This window comes from Mugil cephalus, chromosome 12, assembly GCF_022458985.1.
Source record: "Mugil cephalus isolate CIBA_MC_2020 chromosome 12, CIBA_Mcephalus_1.1, whole genome shotgun sequence".
NCBI classification, from domain to species: Eukaryota; Metazoa; Chordata; class Actinopteri; order Mugiliformes; family Mugilidae; genus Mugil; species Mugil cephalus.
Genome location: NC_061781.1, coordinates 17,198,447 through 17,223,650, shown reverse-complemented (window position 1 = coordinate 17,223,650; position 25,204 = coordinate 17,198,447). Strand labels below are relative to the sequence as shown.

Below are 25,204 nucleotides of genomic sequence, written 5' to 3'. Positions count from 1 at the left end.
CGCAAAGATGAAAGAGCAGCTCTTTGGTGGATATTAGCAAAACTTAACGTGCAACGAGAGTTCTGCTCAGTCTGATCTACCTGTAGGAAAGTGAACCCAATCCCAAAAAAAAAGATCGTTTAACGATAGAAAGCAGCAAGTTGCTTGATGACTACACTACAACAAGACAACATGTCACTCACCATATGCTTATGCTCTAAAGTGTGGCAGTCCATGCACTTATCGCGGCACCGGTACACTGAAATCTCTCTTGACCAATCAGCTGTTCATTCCCAGACATAAGCACATGCATTCCTCCACAGTAAGCATCTCGTGGTATATTTAGAGCCGTGACAACTGCACGGCACATCTGCCTTCCCTCTCATTCCCAGTGACACACACATCGGGAGCCCCACATGAAAACCCAAGCACGTTAACACACAAGTCCTTTCTTTACGTTGGTCTCAACATGTAGACCTGAGGACAGTCAACAGACAGTGAGAGAAAAAAAACAACAACAACAACAACAAAGATAAAAAAAAATAACAGGGCAGCCTTACCGGTGAGAGCCCGTCCACAGGAGACACCAGGACACGGAGGAGAGAGGAAAAATGTGTCTGCCCTAAGAAAACCCAGCGAGAGCCGCCTCCCCGTGCTCCGCCACCAAATCAATTTCACACTCTCTCACCTCCCCGCCACTGTGATGTCACTCATTCATCCCTTTCCCGTAGCCATGGCAACTCTGCCGCTTAGAGCCATCTATTCTCTTACATCTGCCTCTCCCTCTCCCTTTCTCTCTCCCTCCGTCCCTCCCCCTCTCCAGACCCCAGTGAGCTCAGCCCACTTACTCCATCTGAGGGTTGCAGTTACACCCCCAGCCTCTCAGGCATCCACCCCACATCCTCCCCTTTTCCACTGTATAAAAAAAAGAAAAGAAAAAAGAAATGAGTAGGAGGCAACAATAAAGGGTGAGGTGCCTGACTTCACCTCATGTGGCGTACATGCTCTCGTGAGTTTGCGGTCAAACAGGTATAGTTGGTGAAACAGCCCGCAGACCTACAACTGCTCTTGCAAGACATCATTCACTTTCTTTTCACACACCGGAGGTCCAATAATCGGACAAACACTTGTCAACGCGCTACTCACGCCGTCCATACACTCGGCCCTGTGCTACAGAGCGAGGTGATGAATAGTTAATGACCACCAACGTCATTATTACGGTGCTTCACTGCTAATAGTCCTGATATTGACCTTGGATAAAGGGGGAGGAGAACACCGACGCCGAGAGAAAAATCAAACAAAGACGCACACTTACACACACCTCATTCCCTCTTTTCATTCAGTCACAATCCCCCGTTTTTTTTTTTTTGTTTGTTTTTTTTACCACCTTCACCTGTGCAGAGCAAAGCTGTGTTCAGCAACCGCACGTCAAAGGAGTCAAGAAAAACCAATTTGGTTAAATAACTAAAGCCTGAAGTGAATATAAAAAGGTCTTTGCACCAACGCTGTAAACAGCTTGATGAGAATTTATTCTGAACAGTCACGTACTTCGTTTAAAAATTATGTGCACCCTTATGAGGTTAGCTTTCTCACCTGAAATGTGGATACACAGAACCAGAGGCAAAAAAATAAAATAAAGTAAATAAAGAAGCTGCTAAAGGAAGGCAGAATGAGACAAGTCAGCCCCTGTATAGGAGAGGGATCTCCTCTTTGTTGCGCATCTCCACACATCATCTGTTTTTTAATTAGCTTCCTGTGTTTTCCTCCTGGAAAATCTCTCCATCTGTGTGCATCTGTCCCGCCGCGTCACTCCTGATCTCTCGGTTGCTTCTCGCATAATAACTGGTGCGTTATCTGTACGCCGATAAAGTTTTTGCCTCTCATGCTCACGGGGAGAGGTTAATGAATATGTGCATTTTTTTTTCTCTATTATATTGGAGCTGAAAACGACATTTAAGGGAGGTGGATAAAAAGTGATATTGTTTTTTCATGGACAGCGTACATGAATCCACATCATGTGCCAGTGTAAGCCATTTTTAGAAAGAAGAAGAAAACATTATCTGACCTCAATATTGTGCAGTGGTTTCCTTCCACTTTCCACTTTAATCATAAAAAAGTGAGTCTGGCTACACTTACTAGCACTGCTAGCATGAATGTTACCATTCCTGGCTGAATATATGGTCGCGGCCTCTCATAAGTGGAGCAGTTTGCATGGCTACTAAAGTGACCATCCCTCTTAGAAACCTCCTGTTTCTATAATGGTCTGCAGGTAAGGAAAAAGGAAAAAGATGCACGATTAAAACTATTAAATGTATGAATTTGTTTTAGCTGGGAATCTGATTTTTGTTTAAATTGGAACCCATCTTTTTTTTTCATTGTGAATGCAAGACACGCAACTAGAGAACGTACATTTAATCAATTCATAATAGTTCTAGTAGGTTTTTAAAACCCAATATGCACAGTGAGGAACAAGTCACAATGTTCACCATGCATCACAACGTAATAGCACTGTCCTCGAACAAATCTATACTCAGCAGTCAAGACTGGTGACGGTCTTTGTCACACACTGCTCTGACATTACAGCTCTTTTTTCTCTCTTTCTTCTGCTTAAAATCTTCTCTTGCAGAACGTGTGTGGTCACAGCTCCCACTGGGCCGAACTTCTTGTTCTTTGGTATAAGGTCAATTAGCAAATCTAATCGGGAGGAACGGAGTTGGGAGACGAAGATAAAGTAAGAGCGCAGAGAAGAGGTGGGCAGGGTTCAGGGGCGAGCGCGTTTTAGACGCTAGAGAAGAATACATTCACATATGCCAGAGGAGGGGAAGCTATTATCTGAAGCTGAAGCAATTCCCCACACAGCGTGTTGTGAGATGCTGCTTTACGTAGGCATTATCCTTCACTTCATAACTCTTATCTGCACTTACAGAAATGAGCAGAGATCACAACAAACAGGCAGTTTTTTTTATTTGCCCTTCCTCCATGGCTTCTCTCTCTTCACCACTCACATTATCAAACACTCTTTCCTTTACTTCACGTTCCACCATCAATGTAAGTCCTGTTTCCTGTAAGTCACTGGTGTCAAACGTATGGCCCGCGGGCCAAAAGCGGCCCGCCAGAGGGTCCGATCTGGCCCGTGGGATGAATTTGCAAAGTGCAAAAATTACATCGAAGACGTTAACTGCAAATTTTTTCCAAAAAAAGTAACCACTTTTTTGAGGTTTCACACAAGTTTAGCAAGAGCTGTGAACACACCACAACATTGAGACATGCAGAAATTGCACCTCTTTTTCTCAAGAAACGTCTGGTTGTTTAGAAAAGATTTTGTAATAGAGTAGCATGTAATTAAACACTTTCATAATGTACTTGTTTGCGCTAAAACAAAAGGAAACATTTGAAGTTGTCATTAATTGAAGGTCTGGCCCCCCTGAGATCATATTGTCCTGTACGTGGCCCCTGAACTAACATGTGTTCGACACCCCTGCTGTAAGTCTTTCTTTTTTTTTTTGTTTGTTTTTTAAGCTCCCACACTACTCCAAATCCCAAATATCCTCCCATCCCTGTCACTCAGCGGATGACAAACCTCTGCCACAAATAGTAAGCAGGAATGTATCACAGCATTGTCAGTAGGAGGGCATCACGCCCCATTAAGCACTGGCCTAATTTGATTAAGGTTAAATGTGAGAGATGACATGTTTGAAATGAGGCGCACAAACATCACAGCCAGACGTTATCTTTCATCTCAGTGCTAACTCCCCCCATGGCTTCTCAGAGAGATCAAAGCGGCGCTTTTAAAGGGAATACTTAACCGGTTCTGTTCAAATCATTAGCATGGCTCCGGAGCTCGCCTCGCACTCGGCTCGCTTATTACATATTGTCTGGCTAGAGGCAAAAGAATCTGGAAGGTGGACAAGTATTATGTTAAAGGGGGAGGATCCCTCTGTGTGTCTGTGTGTGTGTGTGTGTGTGTGTGTGTGCATGTGTGTTTGAGAATTAACAGTGATGGGTGCGCATTTCATGCACCTGCCCTCGTACGCATTCCAGACAGAGGAGAGGAGCAGCTGGTTCACGAGCTGATCTTTCAGCCCTGTTTGTCTTTGCCATCCTGCCTTTTACTTATTGCTGAGAAATACCATCCTCCTCTTTTACCATTCTGGTAATCTCATAGATTTCAGTCATTTCAGCCCCCGCTCCTCTACACTAAATTGCCTTCATAATGTTCGACGGAGTGCATTTCTTTCCGTCCACCAGGAGAAATTCCAGCACCGTGAAAAAATAGCTCCCTCATTCCAGACCAGGGTACAAACGAGTGAGAGCGACCACATGTTCATATGCACATACACACAAATGCAGTAAAAGCAAGTCATGGCAAGCCCAGACACTGACCCCGAAGTTGATGACGCAGTGTCCAATGACAGCCCTGGAAGGGCAACAAAGTCTGCAAGGCCGGCCACCGCATGCCAGCAGCGGCACGCCGGCATTAGTATGAGGAAGTCTTCCATGTAAAAAAATGAGGTCACGCAGGGAGCAGCTCTCGCTCTCCTCTGACAAACACGGCTATCATATAGGGCTTGGTCAACCTTCACGTCAGCTGCTCCACCTGTTCGGCACCGAATCCGTCTGCTTCGGCGATATTGTTTCATCAGGTGGAGGGGGAAAACTCAGACCAAAGGGCTGGATTTAATCTTAGCCTGCTGGAAGTGTTTCCACTCCCCAATAACATGTTGTTGCCGCTTCCCACCACCTGTCATTAGCTTTAGCTGCTGTTTGAGTCGGCCAACTGTCCGATCCCGGGGGATTCGTGTACAAGGATAGTCTGGAATATCATCCCAATTCGAAAGCTCATTCTTCAAACATCTAAGAAGAACATGAACATGCACAGGTGAAGCCTCTTTGAAACAAACGGTAAATTAAGGCAGTAAACAGAACATTAACCTAAAACAATAATGATTTAATTTTTATTATTTAAGTGATTAAACACAGATTATTTAGCATTTCTTGGGCAGTGCTAGTGCGTATATGAAAACGAGCTGTGTAAAGTCGTTTGTGTTTCTAGAAGGACCCGTACAAAAACGTAATAAACTCCTAATCCCTGCTTGAGGTTTTATTAGCTGCTGCTACAATCAAATCTCCCAATATTGAATTGTTGGACATGCAGGGAGAATATTTTGGCAGGAAAGGGGATTTGTGTGTAACGCAAAATATATCAGCGTCTTTCATCCAATCATTTCTGTTGCAATTTTCATGTTTTTTTCTGAGTGCAGCGCTAATGTGGATCAGTCTTATTGTTCTCATCTTTTTATGGTCGCAAAGGGAAGACGTCTCCTCACAGTCCAGCAAAATATACAGTTTTAAAGTAGGTATTAGGCATTAGCCACGGCTCAGGATGCTTTTCATGCATTTATATTAGACATTATTATACATAGGTTGTAAAATAACCTATGCGTTCAATCTTTACCGTCTTAAACACAGAGGGTGGTCCTTGGTATACACCCTTTGCAAGATGCCGCACAATTCCAGTCAAACGCCACAGACATTTGCCGCAAGTCATAAGTCGCCAATAATAAATAGCACATATTGGCATGGATTACAGTGTGCATTAATAAGATTTGAGGGTGAGATAAATCTGTGACTTCCCCCAGATGAACGGTAACCCCCTTAATCCCTCCCACCTCCTCTTTTGTCTGCCTCGTCAGCTGTCTGCCCTCTGACGTCAGCCAAACGAAATGCATCTATCTACTTAGCGTCTGTATGTAAGTGTGCATGAGGTTTTCTTTTTTTTCCTAAAGACTATGTCACAGGAGCTGCAACGAAGTGAAATTCAGTAAGCGTGGTAACCATCCCGGTCCCGGCTAAGAATAGATGAACTGGTGGACCGACCAAGGGTTAGACACAGAAAAATGCAGACAAAGGCTTTTGCTGGCATGAGGGCCCCGGTTTGAGACACTGGCAAACAGATTCTTGACTTATTGATTGTGTAGCGCATGCAAAAACTTAAGCGCGCGCAGCGCTCTCTCACAGACCTCCGCTTTAATCATGCAGGAAAGGTGTCATTTAAATCTTGCCAAAGCCACAGGGCGTCAGCATTGCGACACAGCCGGTGGGCTGCTTTACATGAGGGAAGCAGTGGTTGGCCTGTATATTCCTCGAACACCTCTGGAGTTCTGACAGCAGCAGATCCATCAGAAACCTCTGTGGCGAGGAAAAGCCTGTGCACAACCATCGCATCTCCTCGCCCCGCTCTTTGTCACCGTCCTCCAGCTCATAAATCAAACCATAATTATCAGCAAGGGTGGCGACTAAGTCTTGCGAGCATGTGGCTCAACAGCTGACTACAGCACAGGGGACGGGGCGTTTTGACACGGGCCAGCAGACTACAGACATCACGAGGCTCTTGCCAGCTACGCCCAAACATCTCCGCGGCGTGCACCTCCACACTCTGAGAAGAAGAGCGCAGGAAAGAGAAAGGAAGAAATGGCAACGCAACTGCTGGAAAGGGGTGTTGTTTGAGTTAGTGTGGTGGAGATAATCTACTTAGTTTCAAAAGGGAATGACACCTCCACACAATGCTGCCAGACCCAGAGGCCGACAATCTGGCTGAGCAAGAGGACAGATGGGTGTAGCACACACAAAAACACACACATGCACACACACACACATCACGATGGAAGGACTGAATCAGCCAATTTTCCATGTACATCATCATTGTTTTTATTTTACGCAGTGTTAAACAGTCACAACTCTGAATCATATCATCCCAAGGGTTTAACACCAACAAGTTCAACCCACATGCTCTCACTCTTTCTCTATCAAACACACACACACACACACACTGAGGTGTGTAGACTCTCGGCCTGAATGAGGCCATCTGTGGGCTCCTGTGAAACAAAAGCAAGAGTTTCTTGAGGAGACGCAGTCAGAGTTATGTTCTCGTCTGATACCCAGCCATGCTCTGTCACACCCGGAGAAAGAGCTGCAGAGACCGCCTGCATCTTCACAGTTTTTACTACAATGTGCTTCGAGTCAAACGTCTCTACTTCTTCTGTTTTCAAACTTGCCCCTCCACCCCCCTTTACTTTGTCTTAACTCACATGCTCATATTCTGCACACATCACACAACCAACGCGATGTTTAGATGAAAATCCCCAATGGTCTGAAAAACTGGGACGATTCCCAGCTGACATTCAGTACCCCAAAGGTTTTCTTTTTGGATGTGTGTGTGCGCGTGTGTGTGTGTGTTTGTGAACAAGCCAACAAACCTGTTTGCCTTTTTGTGCACTGCCAGTCGGCACACATGAAACGTTTCAAAGTAAACAGCAACATGCAAGAAGAGTAGGAATGAATAGAAACAAAGACAGTCAACAAAGACAACGTAAGGAAAAGAAGTCTTTTCTTCTGAACAGATGCGAACAAAGTCCGACAATTGATTCTGTTATGGAAACACTGATGCAAAGGGCCAATAAACACACACTTTTCAATGCTTTACCCACACGCAATGGTTCAAAAGTGCAAAAGTGTGGGCCGTGTGTGACCAACGGACCCAGAGAAAGTCTCAGATATTTACACTCAGCTAAATAATACACACAGAAAAAAAACAAAAAACAAGAGTCAATTAGCAGCGTACCTCACTGAAGCATTTCCCCGTAGTTCTTAGTGCTTTCAAGCCAGAAAATAAATTCCAGAGACAGTCTGGTCTCAGCTGCACAGATCTGACACACAGAGAGAGAAAACCGGAGAGAAATCAACTCCCAGCTCCCTCTACTTCTACAGGATAGGCTAAAATCCTCCCCTGACATCCCATCAGAGAGACAGAGAGTTAAAGGGAGGAGGGAGGGGGGGGTACCAGTTTGGGTGAATAAAAGGGAGTAGTTGAAAAAGGAGAGAGAGAGAGAGAGCATGAGAGAGATTTACTAGTTTGTCACCGAGTGGTTTTGTGTGTGAGAGAAAGACAGAAAACCAGCGAGACAAGAGTTTAAATCTCTAATTACAGCTGCTTATCATGAGCCCATAAGCAGATGGTGGAAAATGAGCGACGTAGGACTTCATGCACACTCTGCTCTGTTACGCCCGTATTGTGAATGCGCCCATGCTGCGGTGTAGTAGGGGAGGAGGACTAAACGCTCAAACAATGGGAGTAACAATATAGTGGGGACAAAAAGCAGCACGGAGCAGGTGCGTAGAACCAGAGGACGACGCCTGCCCACTCTGTGTCTTGTCCTCTCACTCAGTCCTCCCAACTTATTTCCTTGCCACATAGCGCTCTGTTCATCCTTCCCCGTTTTTCTTATCAGCATTTACACGGATGACCAGAGAGGAGACATGCACACTGGGATTATGATCAAGCTGTAATACATTTCATGACCACACTTTAAATTTTAAGTCATGTAGTTGAGGTGTAGTTTACCGCAGCGGTTACTGGATGGATCTTTTTTCCAATCACTTTTAGAATGAAATGAAACAACCTTGAGCGCCCTTGACTTCTAGTATCATCATCAGGTGAAAATGTTCAGTTCTTTGGCTTGTTTCAAAAATATAATTTTATTGAAGCTGTGCTTAGTGCTAATTAGCAAAAGTTAACACGCCTTAGTCAATCGTCTACAAAGCTGCTGGTCAACTGCCAGCATTGTCTTTCAAATATAGAGAATAAACAAGTAAATAATAGAAAATTAATTGATTAATTACGCTCTGTTGTTTTTATTTACCACAAAAATATCCTCTTAAAAAAATCATTTGCAATGCACGCCTGATAGGAGAGTGTTATTAAAAACATAGCCAAACTACCAGATGTCTAGGGGGGGTAAGTGAGAGAACAAAAAATAATAATAAATATATTCATCTGTGTTCTCAGTTTGTGTCATGTACACTTATGTATATTATTTGGGCTTTGCATATACATACTTGCATACAATATTTTTTTTATTGTTGAGCTATGAGGGTTAAAAAGGCTGAAGGCGAGAACACACTGTTTGTATTTACAGTGCATATTTACAGCCTCTGCTGCTGGTGTTTCTGTGTGTAGACATGATTGTTGCTGGGTTTTTGTTTTTTCCAAAGCCTCATCTTGGAGCTTGAAGAGGAGCAGAGCAGAAAGAGAGTGGGAGCCAGTATATGGAGAGATAGGAGGGTGGTGGCAAACTCAAATCTCTCTGCCTCGCTCTCTCATCATGTATTTGATGTTATTCTTCTCGTCTGTAAAAGCCTCATGTCCTGGAGAAAAAAAAATACTTTGAAAAAAAAGCAAAATCCATCAAGCAGAACTTGAACAACTTTTATATATATATATATATATAAAAAATACGTTCTCCCATTTTTTTGAAAACATGCAAATCGCGCACTTGCTGTTTTGCCGTGGTTTGATTCTATGCAGAGGCAGAGCCGTATGAATTATAGATCAGCTTATATTCGAACAGATCTTATGCGGGAAACTAGAGGGGGAAACTAAACCCGATCAAATGGTAACCCTGTTAAAAACAAATAAACCTCTTATTCTGCCGGGTCAGTCACGTTTTTGAGATCACTGTCTCCTCAAGCTGAATCGTTTAAAAAAACTACAACGCGGCGAGCAAAGGACATGGTGTTTGGAATTTAGAGTAGTGGACAGCGAATGAGAGCAGTTTGTTGATAAACCAAATCCTTACTTAAATGAGAAATCCATGCAGTGCGGCTGCCAATTCTGCTGGAGGGCTCTGCATCAGCCTGATTACTCTGGGCCGACTGCAGCAGATCGAAGTAATCCCCAAATACTATGTAAGTATGTACATGGAGCAACCATGTAGTATATCAGTGGCCACTGAGAACATGCAAGTGCTGCAGATTTTGTTGTTATTTATGAGAGGGCTGTAAAGGAGCATGTGTACAGAATAACTGCGTATGCCCATTTGCAAAAGCAGCAGTGTGTGTACAAGCGTATTTTGTTGAAGAAGCAAAGCATGCTCAGCTTTATAATCAGGATTCAGGGATCACCTTTAGCCCCTGACATCAGTCAAACCTGCCTTAAAGCCACCAAATGGGGAGAGGAGGAGGATGTGAGAGTGCAGATGGGGACACAGGGATGCTCAGATCCACAAGTAATGCAGTGTGAAAATGAGAATATGAAGGAGATGGACTGACAAACTGAAACCGATGATTGCTTTAGATTCACACTGCAACAAATCTTCCTGAAATTAAATCATTTACCCAGACGGAAAAAAAAAATATAGACCTAAAGTGAATATATTTCCCAAAGACGAGCACATAATTCTGATGAAAGGTTTGCAAAGAAAAGTGTGCATGTATTTAAGAGAAGAACCTAATATTTAAAGTTTTGATTTTGTTAATTTTTTGAGAGGTACTTAGCCCTAAATGGCAGTTTTCAAATTTTAAGAAATGTGCTTATTGGATATCAAGTTCATAGCATCTTATTTTATCAGTCCAACAGTCAGATAGTTTTAGCTTATCATAAAAACTGGACAAAAGCAAATGACAGCAGCCATTTTTTCTGTTTTGCTTGGACCGTTGCGTCTGAAACTCAGTCTTGTGGTATGCCCCAGGGTTCTCCATTAGATCCTCTTCTATTTTGTTTGCATATTCTTCCTTTAAGTCATGCTATTTGCAAATTATCTAGGTTTTGCATGTATGCTGATGATATTTAGCTTTGCTCTCTTTAGCCTGAGGTTGGGTAGTAACTTTTTACAACTCAGTGTTTTAAAACATGGTTCGATATTTGATCAAGTTATGCACATGCTTTGTTATTTTTTGTTTTTGTAAACTACAATTTACTATTACTGATACTACTAATACTATCACCTTTCAAAAAAACACAATTTGTGATGGTGCTATACTGAAAACACTTTACTTGTTTTGCTGCGGCTTAAAATGTATTTAGAAATTCACAGACAGTATGAGTAGCTCCTCAAGAAAAGCATACTTTTATGAATGTTTTTCGATGTTCAAGCTATCTGTTTGTTGTATGTGTTTAATTATGCAACCGTGCACTCTCAACATGTGTGTGAGTGTGTGAACTACACACAGTGCCAGCATGTGTACACAGCAGGTCTCATTTCCTGATTCTCCGGTCAGATGCTGGCTTCTCTTTTGAGAATCGAGCCCACAATGACATCAGCTTCCGCCAACACACAAGCCGTCACCATGGCATCACACAAAGACATTTCTGGCCCAGAGGGAGGGGGAGCATCATGCTTGACACATTTATAGGAGAGGTCTCTGCAGCATTCCCCTCTTCTCTTATATCCTCCTCCCTCTCCTTCTTTTTGTCAATTGCTGTTTGTCCAGCCGCCTGCTCTGTTTACTGGATCATCAAAGAGCTTCTCTGACTTCTATGGTTGTAGTTCCCTGAGCCTGGCTTCCTCTCCCCATGAGTTTCAGCTGTATAGGCTTTCTCTTCTCATCCACTCGCTCTCTTCCACTAATAGATACTGCCATCCATTAGGTCCATTTGAAATCTTTCTTCTCAGACTGCTATTTTAGACTCCCCACTTCCCTCCCCCTCTTTTGATTTCTCTCCTTGTCAAATGGAGTCATGACTCCAAGGGCAAAGTGCCTGGTGAAGAAGTGACCACCCACTGGGCTTTGTCTAACTCTTTGCCCCACCGGACTGAAAACCTGGTTATGAGAAAGAAAATGTAATATATAATATTCAGACGAAACTTGCTTTCACATATCTAATAACAGATTCTGAAATATCTATTAATTACAAAACAAGTACCTCTTCATCATTTTAATTTTAAAAATATATATATATATATATTTAAATAGAATTGAATTAGCTGATTTAAATACAACTGAGGTTTAGACTTAAAGCTTTAAATGACAAAAAAAAAAAAAAATAACACATTTTTAGCTTGGTCACTATGTCGACATTTTACTGGTTTTTCCACCACACAAAAAAGTCTGTGTTCAAAACAGAACTCTTGGGTTTTCCAGTCTTGTGTCTTGTGTCTTGTGTCTTGTTCTCTTGTAGCCAAATACTAACCACATTTTCCTCTCAATAGTATGTGGGCAGAACTGGACCAGACTAAAGATAGATTAAAAAAATAAAAAAAGCAACATTTTTTTAATACAATATCTAAAATATAGTATTTATATTCTGCCAAATTCACGGGAAATCATGCAAAACGGAAATCGTGATTTTGAAAGCAGTGCAACAATGTCTGTGCCATTCTTTGGGCAAAATCTTTCAGATACAGTTAATAGTATTTGATTCATGATATAGCTCATCATTATGCAATAAGACCAAAAAAAATTGTAATTTGTACAATAAGTTTGGGTTCAGACTACTTTGTTGATATCTATTTGGATGGTATAGAAAAAAATTGCGTGATGTTATGTAATAAATATGAAAAAATTAACAAAATTCATCATTCAAAATGCATTAGTGCCCAGACCCTGGTGTAACTATCCCCTTCCCTCTATCTCTGCATATTACCTTCCCTATTTTCACCAGGACACTCTGTGCGACATTTCCTTTGATTTGCTCCTTTAAAAGTGAAAACATCATCTGTCCACAGTTTTGCATCGAGCTAAAAATAGGCTGTTATGCTTGATTTTCACTCTTCCTGTTCAACCTCTGCTCTCTGCTTTTGTTCTGCAACATAAAACTCTTCCCACCTTGTGGCCAACAATGGAACAGCAACCTCCAAGCAGAACGTCTTGAGCAAGAATTATCACTTTATTGCAACTGAATGTTTGTATTGGTTAGACATATGTAGGGAACAGAACTCAAAGGATGCCAAACAGATCGCTCTTGGTTATGTTCTGGTAAAAAATAAAGCATGTAAGAGGAACCATTTTAATGGCAGAGTAATGCTGCAGCTGCAGAAGGAAAGATTACATTATTAATACACGCGGTAAACAAAATGCCACAAGTAGCACATGCCTTACAAGCTGGACCTTGATATGTTTGTGATTATCTGAAGAAGAAAACATTTGATTCGGACAGCTTTCACAATGTTTTGTTTTGAAGTTTGGTACAAATGAAGATAATGAAGTTAAAGAGTAAAGGCCTCAAGTCATTGTCCTCTTCATGTCAGCACAGGGTGACAGACTATCACTTGTCACTTAGCCAGAGCAGAAATAGCTGCTTCCTTTATTTTTCTCACAACACGAGCCACGAAAGGTCACCAGAGCGGTGTTGTGTTGCTGCCTCTCCTCCAACTATGGTACCTCTTTCTTATAACAGCGTCCCTTGGGTTCAGTGTGAGCTGACGCACATTAAGCCAGTTTGACAGCGCCCAGGAAGGTGGAATCTCCATGTAGGGACACGTTGGCTGAGGCACGAGGGATCAGAAGCTCCAAATAGTCCCCGACCGCCAGCTTCACGATACCTGGGGGATTCAAATGTCCACTTCAGACCTTGAACTGACATTTTCCCTTTTCCCAGCCACAAATATCGATCAGCATTCCCCAGCCACACTCGCACATGCACAGTCAGACACACACACACACACGCACACGCCCACTGGTCCGACTGAAGAGGAAGACACGCATTGACCTTCTGATAAAAGGGTGAACACAGCTGGATATGCTCACCTCCTGTGTAGCAGGTGTTGAACGGGTAGACGGGGTTCATGCTCTGGATGCAGCGGAACAGAAACACATTCTTAGACTCGTCCCCCACAACAATCTTCTTTGACCGGATCACCACATGGCCCATGGCAAATGTGCTGTCCCAGTAGTAGACCTGTGCACAGCAGAGTCACGGGGGTTAGCATTTACTGTGCGGTTCATTATGCATGCATGGTTTGCATTTCATCTTCTATATCTGACCTTTCATCAAGGTCTCTTAAGTAAATGCACGCCCACTCATTTTTTTGTTCTGCATTGTGTGGAAAAAATGATCTGGTGATGTGCACACAGACGAGCAGCACCCCCTCGTGGACGAACGGTGAAGTGACAGCAAGCGGGCTCACCTGACTGTACACGAAGTAAAAGCCTTCCTCCGTGACTAAAATGCGGTCGCTGTCTTCCATCAGGGCAGTGCCTCTCTTCAGCCCAGACTGCCATGGGATGGCTGTGTATTGCTCTTGGGAAAGAGCTGATACAAGATATAACATCGTATTAGAAACAAAAAACAAAGTTTTGCATCTGCTTCGAGAGTCGAGCTGTTGTTTGGGATGAGCTCATAAAATCCAAGAAAACTTAAGTGAAATCATATAAATGATCAAATAAAAAAATTATCATAATTTAGATCAGATTTACTGTACCTTTGCTGAAGGTTTTTCTGCTACTGTTTGCCAACAACTGCAGGCAAGGCTGAGAAACTGTGACACGGAATAACAGAAAGTTAGACATATTCTCAGTTTTCCTTTTGCTACTTTAATCTTCACCAAAACTCAACGGTATGGTGTGTGGGAAAATGATGTGGTTTGCAACAGCATGCGTAGGGGGCAGAAAAATAACATGAATCAAGAGTTCACTGTGTAAAAGCTAAATAATAAGATAAAAAATAGAACAGTAAACAAGTAATGACATACATACAAAAAAACTATTGATTTAGACTATTGTTATATTATTATTATTATGGACTACTGTTCTTATTATTTAAAGCTGATGCGTTATTAACAACTGGCTGTTATCATTGACTTGATAACAGTAGAGAAAATGCAATTAGCCCCAGTGAACCCTCACCTAACGTCTCTGCTCCAGATGTCATTCTTTTCTTTCTCGTGAGGCTGAAGGCATTTCGAGGCCCAGATTCGTGCACAACCTCTTGGGTGCTTCTCCTGCTACTGATATTCTCCGTCTGCACAGACATCGAATTGTCCTTAAATGCATTTGAAACACGGTACGCCCTCGCAAACCTAATCAGACGGGTTTTTACATCCCCACGGACCAGGGTTCACTCACCTGGCCTGTGTGCCAGGCCTCTTGTCCCTCCTCTCTCCTGCGACACACTTCTGATTTGAGTCCCTCTACTTCGGCTCTGAGAGCCACAAGCTGGTACAGTGATAAAGCTGAAAGAGAGGAGGAGGTGACCGCAGCAAGTGTCAGCAGGAAAACTGGCCAAGAGAGCCTCCCATCACGTGCCCTTCGTCCAGTCCCGGGCTTCACACCTGTCGAAACCGCCATCGCAGGGCCCATGCAATCTACAGAGAGCTCACACTGGCAGCATGACCTGCCTCGCGAAGTCCGTGGTTCGTCTTCTGACTTACTTGGGTTTAGGAATGCTACACGTTTTCTCCCGTCAAGGTGTTTGAAGAGCCTATAAGGTTACCATAAATCCAGTCTATAAGCAAGACTTGCTGTCGTTTTTGTCCTTCAGCGGCCGGATCGAGTGTAGTCTGCGGGACTACGCAGAACGAATACTGTACAAAAAAGGGCAAAACAGCTTCCCCTCTATTGTTCCGCTCAGCTAACCACACGCACTGCTTCCTGCCTGACCAACAGCACTGACAAAATCTCTCTCCCCTTTTTCTCTTCATCACAGTAAAAAAAAAAAAAAAAAAGAGAGAGAGAGTGAGAGGGGGAAAAAAAACACATCTCGGATTCTCCACATTCTAGCAAACAAACCAGAGGGCAGAGGAAAGACTGATTTCATACTAAGAAAGAGAAAAAGAGAAATAGACCCTTATTAATGACACCATGACAAGCACTGAAAGAAGGAAGTGGAGAAATGGCAACATAAAGTAGCAAGACAAATCAACCGCGATTCTCAGAATTAAGGAAAAGAAAACACAAGATTCTTATATTCGGAAAGAAAACGCTCGTTCTTAGAAAAAAAATGTCAGACGCGAAGCCAGTTTTTAATGTATCAATTTATTGCATGTTACAGTACAGAAAATAGAAAGTGAAAATGTGTGCTTACAAAAGAAGTCGTTGTTTTGGAATAGAAAAGAAAGTCTGAAATGGAAAGGGTGTCTCGAACGGACCGGCTAAAACTGAAGATGAGTCATTCTGTCCAGATATCCCGTCAGCGTTTCTTCAACCATGTCGTGTCAGATGTACACAATGAATTTCAACAAGTTCATCACAGATGCAACCGAAAAAAAACAAAACATGCTTCTCCAAAACCTTCACTGTCACGCGAACGTATAAAATAATCCCATCCACACGGCTAATGGTTTTCTAGGAAATATTAAAAGACATTCAGTTCGATTCTTTTCATCGACAGGGTGCCGGACGGCAACGGTACGTCTGGCTTTGATCAAACTCAATATTGTATTCATTATTTAACTTGCTTCACGCAAACAGTCAGCCGACAAATAAATACAGCGAGTGCCAACGAGCTCCCCCTTTTCTGGGATGAGGAGACGGTGCAGTACAATTTAACAGCTTAAGTGTATAATAAAACTAAGCGAGTGGGGGAAAAAAAGGGATTATATGGTCACACGGTTCAGTTGATATTCAGCATATGGATTTGATTTAATAGAAAAATGTCTGAGACCGTTCAGTGTCATTAGTGAAAAAAAAATAAATCACACAAAAAGGGCAAAAAAAAAAGACCGTCATCACACAGGTTAATTTGAGACCACTGTTCACATTCACAGTAGCCTTTAGACACTTTTCCCTCCTCCTAAGTTGTCGTCACAACTACACATAAAATTTGGTCTGATCAAATTGACTTTAGCGAGCTGTTTGCACAACAGCATCAAGTATGGCTGAGGAGATCTGTTGAGTCTATTCAAATGGCTTCGATAGCACTGCAGTGCAGCGTGCTGCATTTAGAAAGCGAGAGCAGATAATAGTGTTTTAATCATCATGCTCCGCTCCACCCCATGGAAGACATGCAGGAAAGGTTAATTAGCTCATTAAAAGCCCTCCAAGTGACTAAAGCCATTACGCCACATAAGAGTGGGGTTCAGAGAATCCTCCAATTAGCAGTTACAGCGCTGACGATTAAAGCGAACAAATAACCACAACATTTAAACCAAGCGAAATAAGAAAAATCCACTCCGTCAACACGTCAGCACGAGGCTTTAGCAGACCGACTTACACAAACATCTTCTCAAAGTTCAGTTCAGTTCTTTCTATTTTAAATTACAAAAAGAAATATTTCCGCTTCTGGGATTTGCCAGGGTGCAGTTCCTTGTTCATCTGTAACAGATGGCAAGTGTGTTTTTTTTTTGTTTTTTAAATCGCTCTCAGTGGACGTTATCTTGGAAAACACCTCTGAATCATAAACAGATCAGAACATTTTATCGACACAAGGTGGTCCACGTTATTTACTTCTCCTGTCACTGGTTTTAATGTTGTGGCTGATCTCAGTATGTGTCACCCTCAGACCCATGAAGCCGATCGTACGATCATAATGACTCAGTGGTGATGAACTAGAAGAGGACTGCGTGTTTTGTCCCTGATCTCTTCCAATGTTTTTAGTTGAAGAATGTATCTCAAGAGTCAAAGAGGAGTCAAGAGGAATGGAGCGATCTTTACCTCATACAGTGAACTGGCATTTCTAATAGCATAACTCATCTGTAAATAATAAACCACACAAAGCGGAAAAGTCTTTATCGGAAAGCAGAAGCTAAAGTTGCCGTTTGACATCATTAACCGATGGAAAAAAGTGAAGACCATCCCGTGAGCTACTTGTGTTTTAACAGGACACAGCGCCAAAGTAAACAGCTCGAAACTCATCCTAATCACAATGAAACAGACAGGAAGTAAGGTCAAAAGAAGTTATTTTTGACAGACGGACGTTTCAAGCATGTCACCTTATCTTCGAGACCACTTCATTTCTGCAAACCCTTCTCGGGCTGATTATAATTATTCAGCAGTGAGCTTCATGCCATTGAGGCAGACTGACTTTTCATGGGGTATGTATGAATATTAATCACTATAATGTTATGATATGCCAAGCTGCTGCACACTCATATTAATGTTCCTTTGCCTAAAGGGGGGGAAGAAGAAGAAGAAGAAAAAAAGCGTCTGTAGGCGATGTATTGCTCAGAAGAAGTGAGCCCATTTGAACGGCTGGGCCCGTCTGAACAGAAAAGTGCAATTTATTAACAAAGATGTATATATTTACAGTGTATTCCCACATGTTATCAGTGTATAATGAGAATTTTTCACCGAAACACTGCAGACTCTGTAGTGATCTGAATACTATTTCACCGATTAAATTTTTTTTTTTTCAACTGACTCGTCACAGCGAATTCTTCTGCAGTTGCGACATGTCTCGTGGAATGAGCATGAATGCCCTGGCTTCATTCAGAAAAGGTCATAAATACATGCATTCATAGCTGCAACACAAAAAAAAACCCCAAGAGAATACTGTTACCCTCTCGTAAAACCTTGAAATAGTGAAAACATCTTAACGTGTTCAATTTACAGAAAGGTAAAAAGAGTGAAATAAAATAAAAACCCAGACAAAAGCATAAAAAAATGTACATTCCGAAAAATCAGTCAAGTCCCTCCGATGGACCGACTCCAGCCATGATCTGAGGACAACAGTCAGACCGTGGCTGTTTCTTTCAGATAATGGTGACGCTAGCTGAGGGCTGAGCGCTCTCCTCGTGGGCGTGGCTCTTCAGCAGGTCTTTCACGAACTGCTCCAAAGCAGCAAAGTAGCCCTGACACTGCCACGTGTCATTGTGCGTGCCCTCCGGAAAGATGGCCAGGCGTTTAGTCCGCGCGGGGGACAGCTCGTACAGTTGTTTCATCATAACGGGCGGGATGAGCTGGTCCGACAGACCAGACACAAACAGGGAAGGCATGCGGCACAGGGCCACCTGCCGGTAGGAGAGGAACTGATTCCTGTAGCACCATAAAGGCAGCAGGCGCATGGGCAAGAAGGAGAAGAGCGTCGCTGCCATGTGGGGGATGCTGAGGAAGGTGTTTTCGACGATGATGGCGGCCACGCGGTGAGGGTTGGCTGACGCCAAGCGAACGGCCACAGCGCCTCCTAGTGAGCGACCGAACAGCACGACCTTCGTCTTGTCGAGATCAGGCCGGGTCATGACGTAGTCCAGCGTGGCCTCGGCATCCAGGTACAGCCCATCCTCACTGGGCTCCCCCTCACTTTTTCCGTAGCCACGATAGTCCACGAGCACCACATTAGCTTTTAGATTAACCAGCATCAGAAGGGCGTTCGGCACCCTGTGGCCAATATTACCCGCATTGCCGTGGAAATAAAGGATGGTGGGCGGGGCAGAGGACGCGGGGCTGCTTTGATTGCCAGAGGTGACTCCGGGGGGCGTGTCCCCTCCCGTGTACCGGAGCAGGATGAGGTTGAGCTTCACACCGTCCTTGGTGCGAATGTACACGTTCTCGTGCGGGATTCCTGTTGGCATGGGAACGTAAAGGCGAGAGGACGAAGGCTGGTCGGGGAAGTAAAGGAGGACATCCTGAAACTTGTACAGGATGCCCGCCACGGACGCTAGGATGAGAGCGAGGAGAAAAAATCCTCCGTACAGGTGGAAGGTGAGGATGAGGGCCAGAAGGGAGACTCGACAGGCACCCCAGGACCAGGAGGCCAGAGCCAGAGTGCAACGCTCCATCGCCCCCCACAGCCTCCAGGGCTTCTCCATGGCTACACAAGAGCTGAGTCACAAGTTACACACTCTGCAAACAGAACCAAAGAGATGGCATAAGAGAAAATGTGAATATGTTAAGAGAACCCCAAGGTTAGAGCAAAAATAACAAACTGTTGGAAAAATAGGGAAGATAAAATTGTTTACTGCCTCCAAACATATGCTTGCCTGTACTTACGTTAATTTAATAACAGGATGCATGCAGTTAATTCAGATCTCTGTTTTTACACTAAAGGCAACAACACAAGCAATAAAGCATGAGATAATATCACTCGATCAAAGCAGAAACGCTGACAACTATTAAAATTGGATGACAATATAGACTTATTAATTAGTAACTGAGCCGTTTACAACATCACTGCACATTGCCATAAAAAGAGTACTAGTGAAACACCATGTGACTTAGAAGCACAGTCGTAACCGTTATCATGATCAACCATCTTGTCTCTACGTGTAAACTGAACAGTCGAGCCGTGGTGCTCACTGTTGATCCTGGGGGAGTCCTTGATCTTAACTAAAAACCTAAATGCCGGCTTAATCAAGTGTAGACAATTTGTGTGTGAATGCGCGATGACGAGGTTCTCCAGGAGAGCATCAGTACGACAAAATAACGTCGCTGTGTACAGACTGGAGACACACGAACAAATATTATCTGTCTCCTTATTTGCCTCGACCCCACCCGCAATGTAGAACTGGATGCTGTCAACCTGCTTGCAAAAATCCCACGACTAAGTTAACATTTGGAGAGATTTAACACTTAGCTAAATAACGTTAACGACGGTCACACATTGTTTCCGATCTGTCAAAACGAGCTGTCAAATCAGACACGACGGCGCACCCAGCTTTGAAGTTGCTAAACATAAAATAGATCCGAGCTCCGTTTAAATCCATGCAAGCTGCAATCGAGTTAGCTTTAATAAGAGGCGTGCTAACTATTAAGCTAAGTAATGTTAGCGAGGCAGCCACCTACTCACCCTTCTCTCATTTTTAGCGCCTCAGACGGAAGAATGTCTTGAACAAAACAGTGACGCAGAAACAACACGGCCCCTGTCATACAGCTCCGTCCCAGATAACATAAAATAGGTACAGCGAGGCAAAATGACTGACTGACTGTCAGCAACAACCGGCGATGTTAGCTAAACAGCTGGTTAGCATTGCCGGTGTAGCTTTCCTGAGTTCCGTGTGGAGCGCAGCACAAGGAAAAGAGTTCCGGCTAAACGAATGGTCCGCCCCCGTCAGGTTAACCCTTTGTGGCGTATTTTCAGCACGCATTTCAAATTGCGTCCCTGTTCCTTTTAGTGAGATTTAGAAGCGTGTAGTTTTCACCCAGCCGATCAGAGAAGGTCAAGGACACATTCTCAGGTCGTATCGCGTCAAATATGGCCTTCAAGGTCCACCTCTGCATGAACCCTGAGCATAAAGGTACCGTGAAGAAGCGGCTTAATGTGATGTCTAATGTGAATAGTGTGAATGTTGAGAAGTGCCTGAATAGGATCTTGTGTTATAATGATCTAAATACATGTTTACATTTGTTTACTACTTAAGATCAGTAAATTCATTAGTCATGATTTTCTCCATAAAAATCTGAAATTTTGACAAAAAAAAAAAAAAAAAAAAAGTCCTGTAATAAAACACTGGGCTTGAATTTTTGAATTTCCAAGCATTTTAATGACTGTCCTATGAAGGGTTAGACACTTAAAGAGCAGCAGTAGCTTTCAATGTCAATATAAATCTAATTGTACTTAAAATGATTTGCACAGCACATCACACTGGGTATTGTCTTTAATACTGGGTATTAAAGGCAATGGTTTAATATAAAACTCCCCACTGCACATGCTGCTCTATTTCCCTCCACCAGGTGCTGCTCTTAGAACGATTATAACTCACACTAGATGAATTTAGCAGGGTTAAAGGTGAATCGATCACATCAAAATATTTGGAAATTCTAAATTGCAGCCTTAGACTGTTACCGTAGGACATCAGAAAACTGTTTTACTTTTGTGAGCAATTTTCAAATGTTTTAATTTTCTTGGAGAAAATCAAGGTGAATGAATTTGCCATATTTGGTTCCTTGCAAACAAATGTAAACATGTATTTAGACCATTAGAACAGGCACTTGTTAACAGACACATTATCACATTAGACAACATTAGGCCACTTCTTCATGGCACTTAATAAGACAGCTATGCTCAGGGTTCATGTTTATATGTTGGTGGAAAATTGCTAATTGAAAAATGTATTTGAGGCAGTTATTTGTTTGCTTATTTGTTTATTTAAACGGATCCCCATTAGCTGACGCCAAGACATCAGCTAGTCTTTCTGGGGTCCAGACAATAAAATATCAAAGACAAGCATTACAGTCTTAAATAATAATAATAATAATACTAATAATAATAATAATAATAATAATAAAAATACTATTCGCCCCTCAAGTGTAATATGACCGAGTATTTGTGCAGTAAATTATATTATTATAAAGACTATAAAGATTATTATAATGACTCTTTCAGGCTACAGTCAGGGCAGAAAGCTTGCCAACCTGCAAAAAATGTTCACCTCAGCTCTTGTTTACCCGAGACAACAATTTAATCTAGGCTTCGTTAGCTGCATTTACAATGTGAGGTCAACCAAACGCATAAAGGTGTGGCTAAATGAGGATTTTGGATGTAATCGAACTGGAAGCCAATTACGCGCTAATTTATTAAATGAATCAGAAACTATCACAGGGAATTTGATGAAAAATGACTACTAATCACTCATTTGAATAGCATATGTTGGTAGTTTCCCTCTTTCCGGATTGTCCGTTGGCATTTCTTAGCTTAACATCTTGATCACACTAAGTGTGACCTTGGAGGAAACAGACAGATTATGTGGTGACTTGCACAGCTGTTGGCCGTTCAGCTCTGTCCTTGAGGTTTGTTGATTTGTTACTGTGTTGTCCAAGAGAGCAACAGAACCCGTGGATGAAGTCATTAGACTGTGCAGTATATTTATCATTTTATAATTTTTTTTTATAAGTATATTTATTCTATTTTTGTATATATTGTTTCTTTTAGTATTCCTGCTGTGCTCTGAGTCACTGTACCGAAATTTAATTTTAATGTAAATCTAAATGACAAATTAAGTCTAATTACCTTTAAATTCACATGATCAAGGTTATTGGGGCGAGGTTTGCCATATGCTACACTAGATAAAATGGTCAAGATGAAACCACACCTACACTATAAGGAGAGGTCATATGTGACCACTATATGCGTGACTGTCTATATGTTCTCAGGGGACAAACTATTACGTCAGCAGAACGACAGGTCATTAGAATACTTAAGAGTAATGATATGGATGAACACCACAGAAATAAAGCTGATCCACCAAAGGTGGTTGTGGCACGGTTGGTCGCATCACAGCAAAGCTCAGTATAAATGATTTGTGCTAGAGGTCATCAGAATGGTTTAGTGGCTCTACCAGCAGTCTACCTGTTAATGTACATGGGTGAGGGGGTGGGGGCTGGAGCCTAGGCAAGAGACAAGCAACCAATCACGCTCTTGCACACCTTTAGAATCATCAGTCAACCTAACTAGCTTGTCTTTGGACCTGGAGAACACCCACACAGGCACAAGAAGAACATGCAAACTCTGTACAGAAAGATTCAATCCCAGAACCTCCTTGCTGTGAGGCATCAGTGCAAACCACAACACCACTGTACCTGTGCCACCGCTGGCAATAAGAACAAAGAATTCTGTTTTTTGAGCTTGAACAGATTGACTTGAGGAATGTGTGTATCCTGAGCCATTCATTATTCAGACTATGTAGTAAATTTAAGGAAAAACCACCAACTAAATCATAGTACCATGGCCATTTTGCAGAGTGCAAGGTGGGCAAGCACACACTCAAACTTGTCTCTTTAGGTTATAGGGAGCACCGCATTCTGACGGATCCAGCTTCTGAGAGACTGACAGCTGGCAAGTTCGCTCTCCCTCACCTACAACTCAATTACCTCTGACATGTCAGTCAAAACAGCTATTACACACACAGACCCCCCCCCCCCCACACACACACACACACACACACACACACACACACACACAAACTCTCACACACACCGACCGTGCATCTATCGAATTCCGTGACTCAATTACTTGAAATATAGCACTCTAAACAGCTGGAGGGCCCAAGCTCAATAACACAAAGTCAGAGCGGCTATAGGACGAGGAGTGACTGTGACGACCCGGCCGGGAATATCATAACACCAGGCCAAGCTACTTGCTTATCATTCACATCACACCATGCACCCAGCTGGCCTTCTAGGGACGCCGGAGTGGCCAAATACAATTCTACAAGGCCACCACGGCTCCCTGTTGATAAAATGAGAAATTGCACTCAGCGTCCATGCAGAACCCGAAGCCACCGACTCCAATTAATAACACCAGCAGTCAGCGTCTTCTGCGTCTGATGCTGTGGCTTTAAATCTTTCTGTGTAAGAGCTGCCGTCGTCGCATTTTATGCCGCGTTTGTGAGAGACATAGTTGAGCTCGTTTGACATTATCAGGAGTGATGCCTCTTTGATTTGCAAGTCGCTGAATGCCATGCGTAAGGTGATAGATGGTGGTGTCCATGGCTACAATGTAAATGTGTTGTCACCTTGGAGACAGTGCATTGGTTTGAGCCAGAGAGGACAGCTACACAGCTACACAACACGCAAGAGGGGGCAAATGCAGGTTACTTGTCAGTGTAAGGTAACATTGAACATTAGTGAGTGCAGTAGGAGCTGCTACACTTTTATTCATCTATTGAAGTGTTAATACTTACTATTTAATGAGACTACGTTGCATAGAGAGCCCTATTCCAGGAATAAGATGGGTGGAAAATATTGTATGAGCACTTGGAGACCCCTGTGGAAAAGAGGTAGGCATTTAATGGCATCTACATTTCCCTTGGTTCTCCTCAAAATAAACACAACTAGCATGATATGCATCACTCCTGTATTGCTAAAGTGCAGGGAGTAGTGATGAGGTAACAATAGGGAATAGAGTTAAAAAGGATCACTGAGTGAAGTAATGAAGAAGTAACAGCAATACACGTTTTAATTTGAGGTGATTGAGTCCGGAACGTGCAGCTTCTTCTGTTTGTATTCCTCACAGTGCGTACCATATACTCACAATGTCAAGCACAGCATTAAGGAAGAGTGGTCTCCATTTCCCCTAACAGGCTCCTGTCATATCGTCAGCATCTTTAGAGTGTGAATGATTGCATTGGAGCAATCATCACTCTTCTTCTGATGTTTTCCCAACTTCATCTGATGGTAGAAATAGATAATTAGCACATTTATCCATTGTGCCAAAAAAATAAATAAAAAGGAATAGATGACTTTCAGAGAGAGCTCCGTGTGGATATTTGAAAAGCATCCACATTCGTAACGTTACTCACCAGAGCTCCCACATCAAAACGTCTTCAAGTGGATCTCTTAATTCAATTCATCAAAGAAAATTTTTATATTTATATAAGATAAACAAAAGTGTCTTCTTTGCAGGGTTAAAGTTAAAGGAAATAGTCCCACCTTTTGTAAAATATGCATTTTAAATGGTCTTTGTGGATTAATATCTACTGTTTCATGCCCCTTTTGTGGCTGTGCATGACGCTGAAGTCAGGAGGTAATTTGTCTAGTTTAGCACGAACACTGTTCACAGGAGACAGCAGCTAGTTTGGCTCTATTCATACTACAATTTTATACTACAAATGAAACTCCTGTAAACTAGGTCTTTAAT

General features: G+C 42.6%; 3 protein-coding genes across 5 annotated transcripts in view; all 3 read right to left on the bottom strand.

The window, feature by feature from the left end:
- Window positions 1-7,736, bottom strand: part of myo16 (myosin XVI) — an 89,589-nt gene extending 81,853 nt beyond the window's left edge. Inside the window, exon 1 of one of the 2 annotated variants that reach the window (XM_047601237.1) lies at window positions 7,601-7,736. The gene's annotated coding sequence lies outside the window, so the exon portion shown is untranslated. Of the gene's footprint in view, window positions 1-539; window positions 759-7,600 lie in introns of those variants that run through there. The other variant, XM_047601236.1, reaches the window with a different exon arrangement.
- A 4,888-nt stretch (window positions 7,737-12,624) lies between these two features.
- tnfsf13b (TNF superfamily member 13b) lies at window positions 12,625-15,366 on the bottom strand. Its single transcript, XM_047601100.1, has 6 exons — window positions 14,821-15,366; window positions 14,602-14,716; window positions 14,178-14,234; window positions 13,884-14,008; window positions 13,504-13,654; window positions 12,625-13,298 (listed from the first exon to the last, which is right to left on the bottom strand). Exons 1-6 carry the CDS (start codon window positions 15,052-15,054, stop codon window positions 13,186-13,188), a joined length of 795 nt encoding a protein of 264 aa, XP_047457056.1. The 5' UTR covers window positions 15,055-15,366; the 3' UTR covers window positions 12,625-13,185.
- A 344-nt stretch (window positions 15,367-15,710) lies between these two features.
- abhd13 (abhydrolase domain containing 13) lies at window positions 15,711-24,716 on the bottom strand. Of its 2 annotated transcripts, XM_047601502.1 has the most exons (3): window positions 24,599-24,716; window positions 24,249-24,331; window positions 15,711-19,473 (listed from the first exon to the last, which is right to left on the bottom strand). In XM_047601502.1, the coding sequence occupies exon 3, from the start codon at window positions 19,437-19,439 to the stop codon at window positions 18,384-18,386; it is 1,056 nt and encodes a 351-aa protein (XP_047457458.1). In that variant the 5' UTR covers window positions 19,440-19,473; window positions 24,249-24,331; window positions 24,599-24,716; the 3' UTR covers window positions 15,711-18,383. The 2 variants fall into 2 exon arrangements, with proteins under 2 accessions (XP_047457458.1, XP_047457457.1); XM_047601501.1 differs by lacking the exons at window positions 24,249-24,331; window positions 24,599-24,716 and adding an exon at window positions 20,417-20,624.
- Window positions 24,717-25,204: the final 488 nt, after the last annotated feature.

What these genes read in the sequence shown, in the direction of transcription:
- abhd13 (XM_047601502.1), bottom strand. Translation starts at nt 19,439, where the DNA reads ATGGAGAAGCCCTGGAGGCTGTGGGGGGCGATGGAGCGTTGCACTCTG.
- tnfsf13b (XM_047601100.1), bottom strand. Translation starts at nt 15,054, where the DNA reads ATGGGCCCTGCGATGGCGGTTTCGACAGGTGTGAAGCCCGGGACTGGA. An exon ending in TTTACTTCGTGTACAGTCAG is followed by an intron (nt 13,655 to 13,883) that starts GTGAGCCCGCTT and finishes TGCTGTGCACAG; the next exon opens with GTCTACTACTGGGACAGCAC. An exon ending in CAACACCTGCTACACAGGAG is followed by an intron (nt 13,299 to 13,503) that starts GTGAGCATATCC and finishes TGAATCCCCCAG; the next exon opens with GTATCGTGAAGCTGGCGGTC.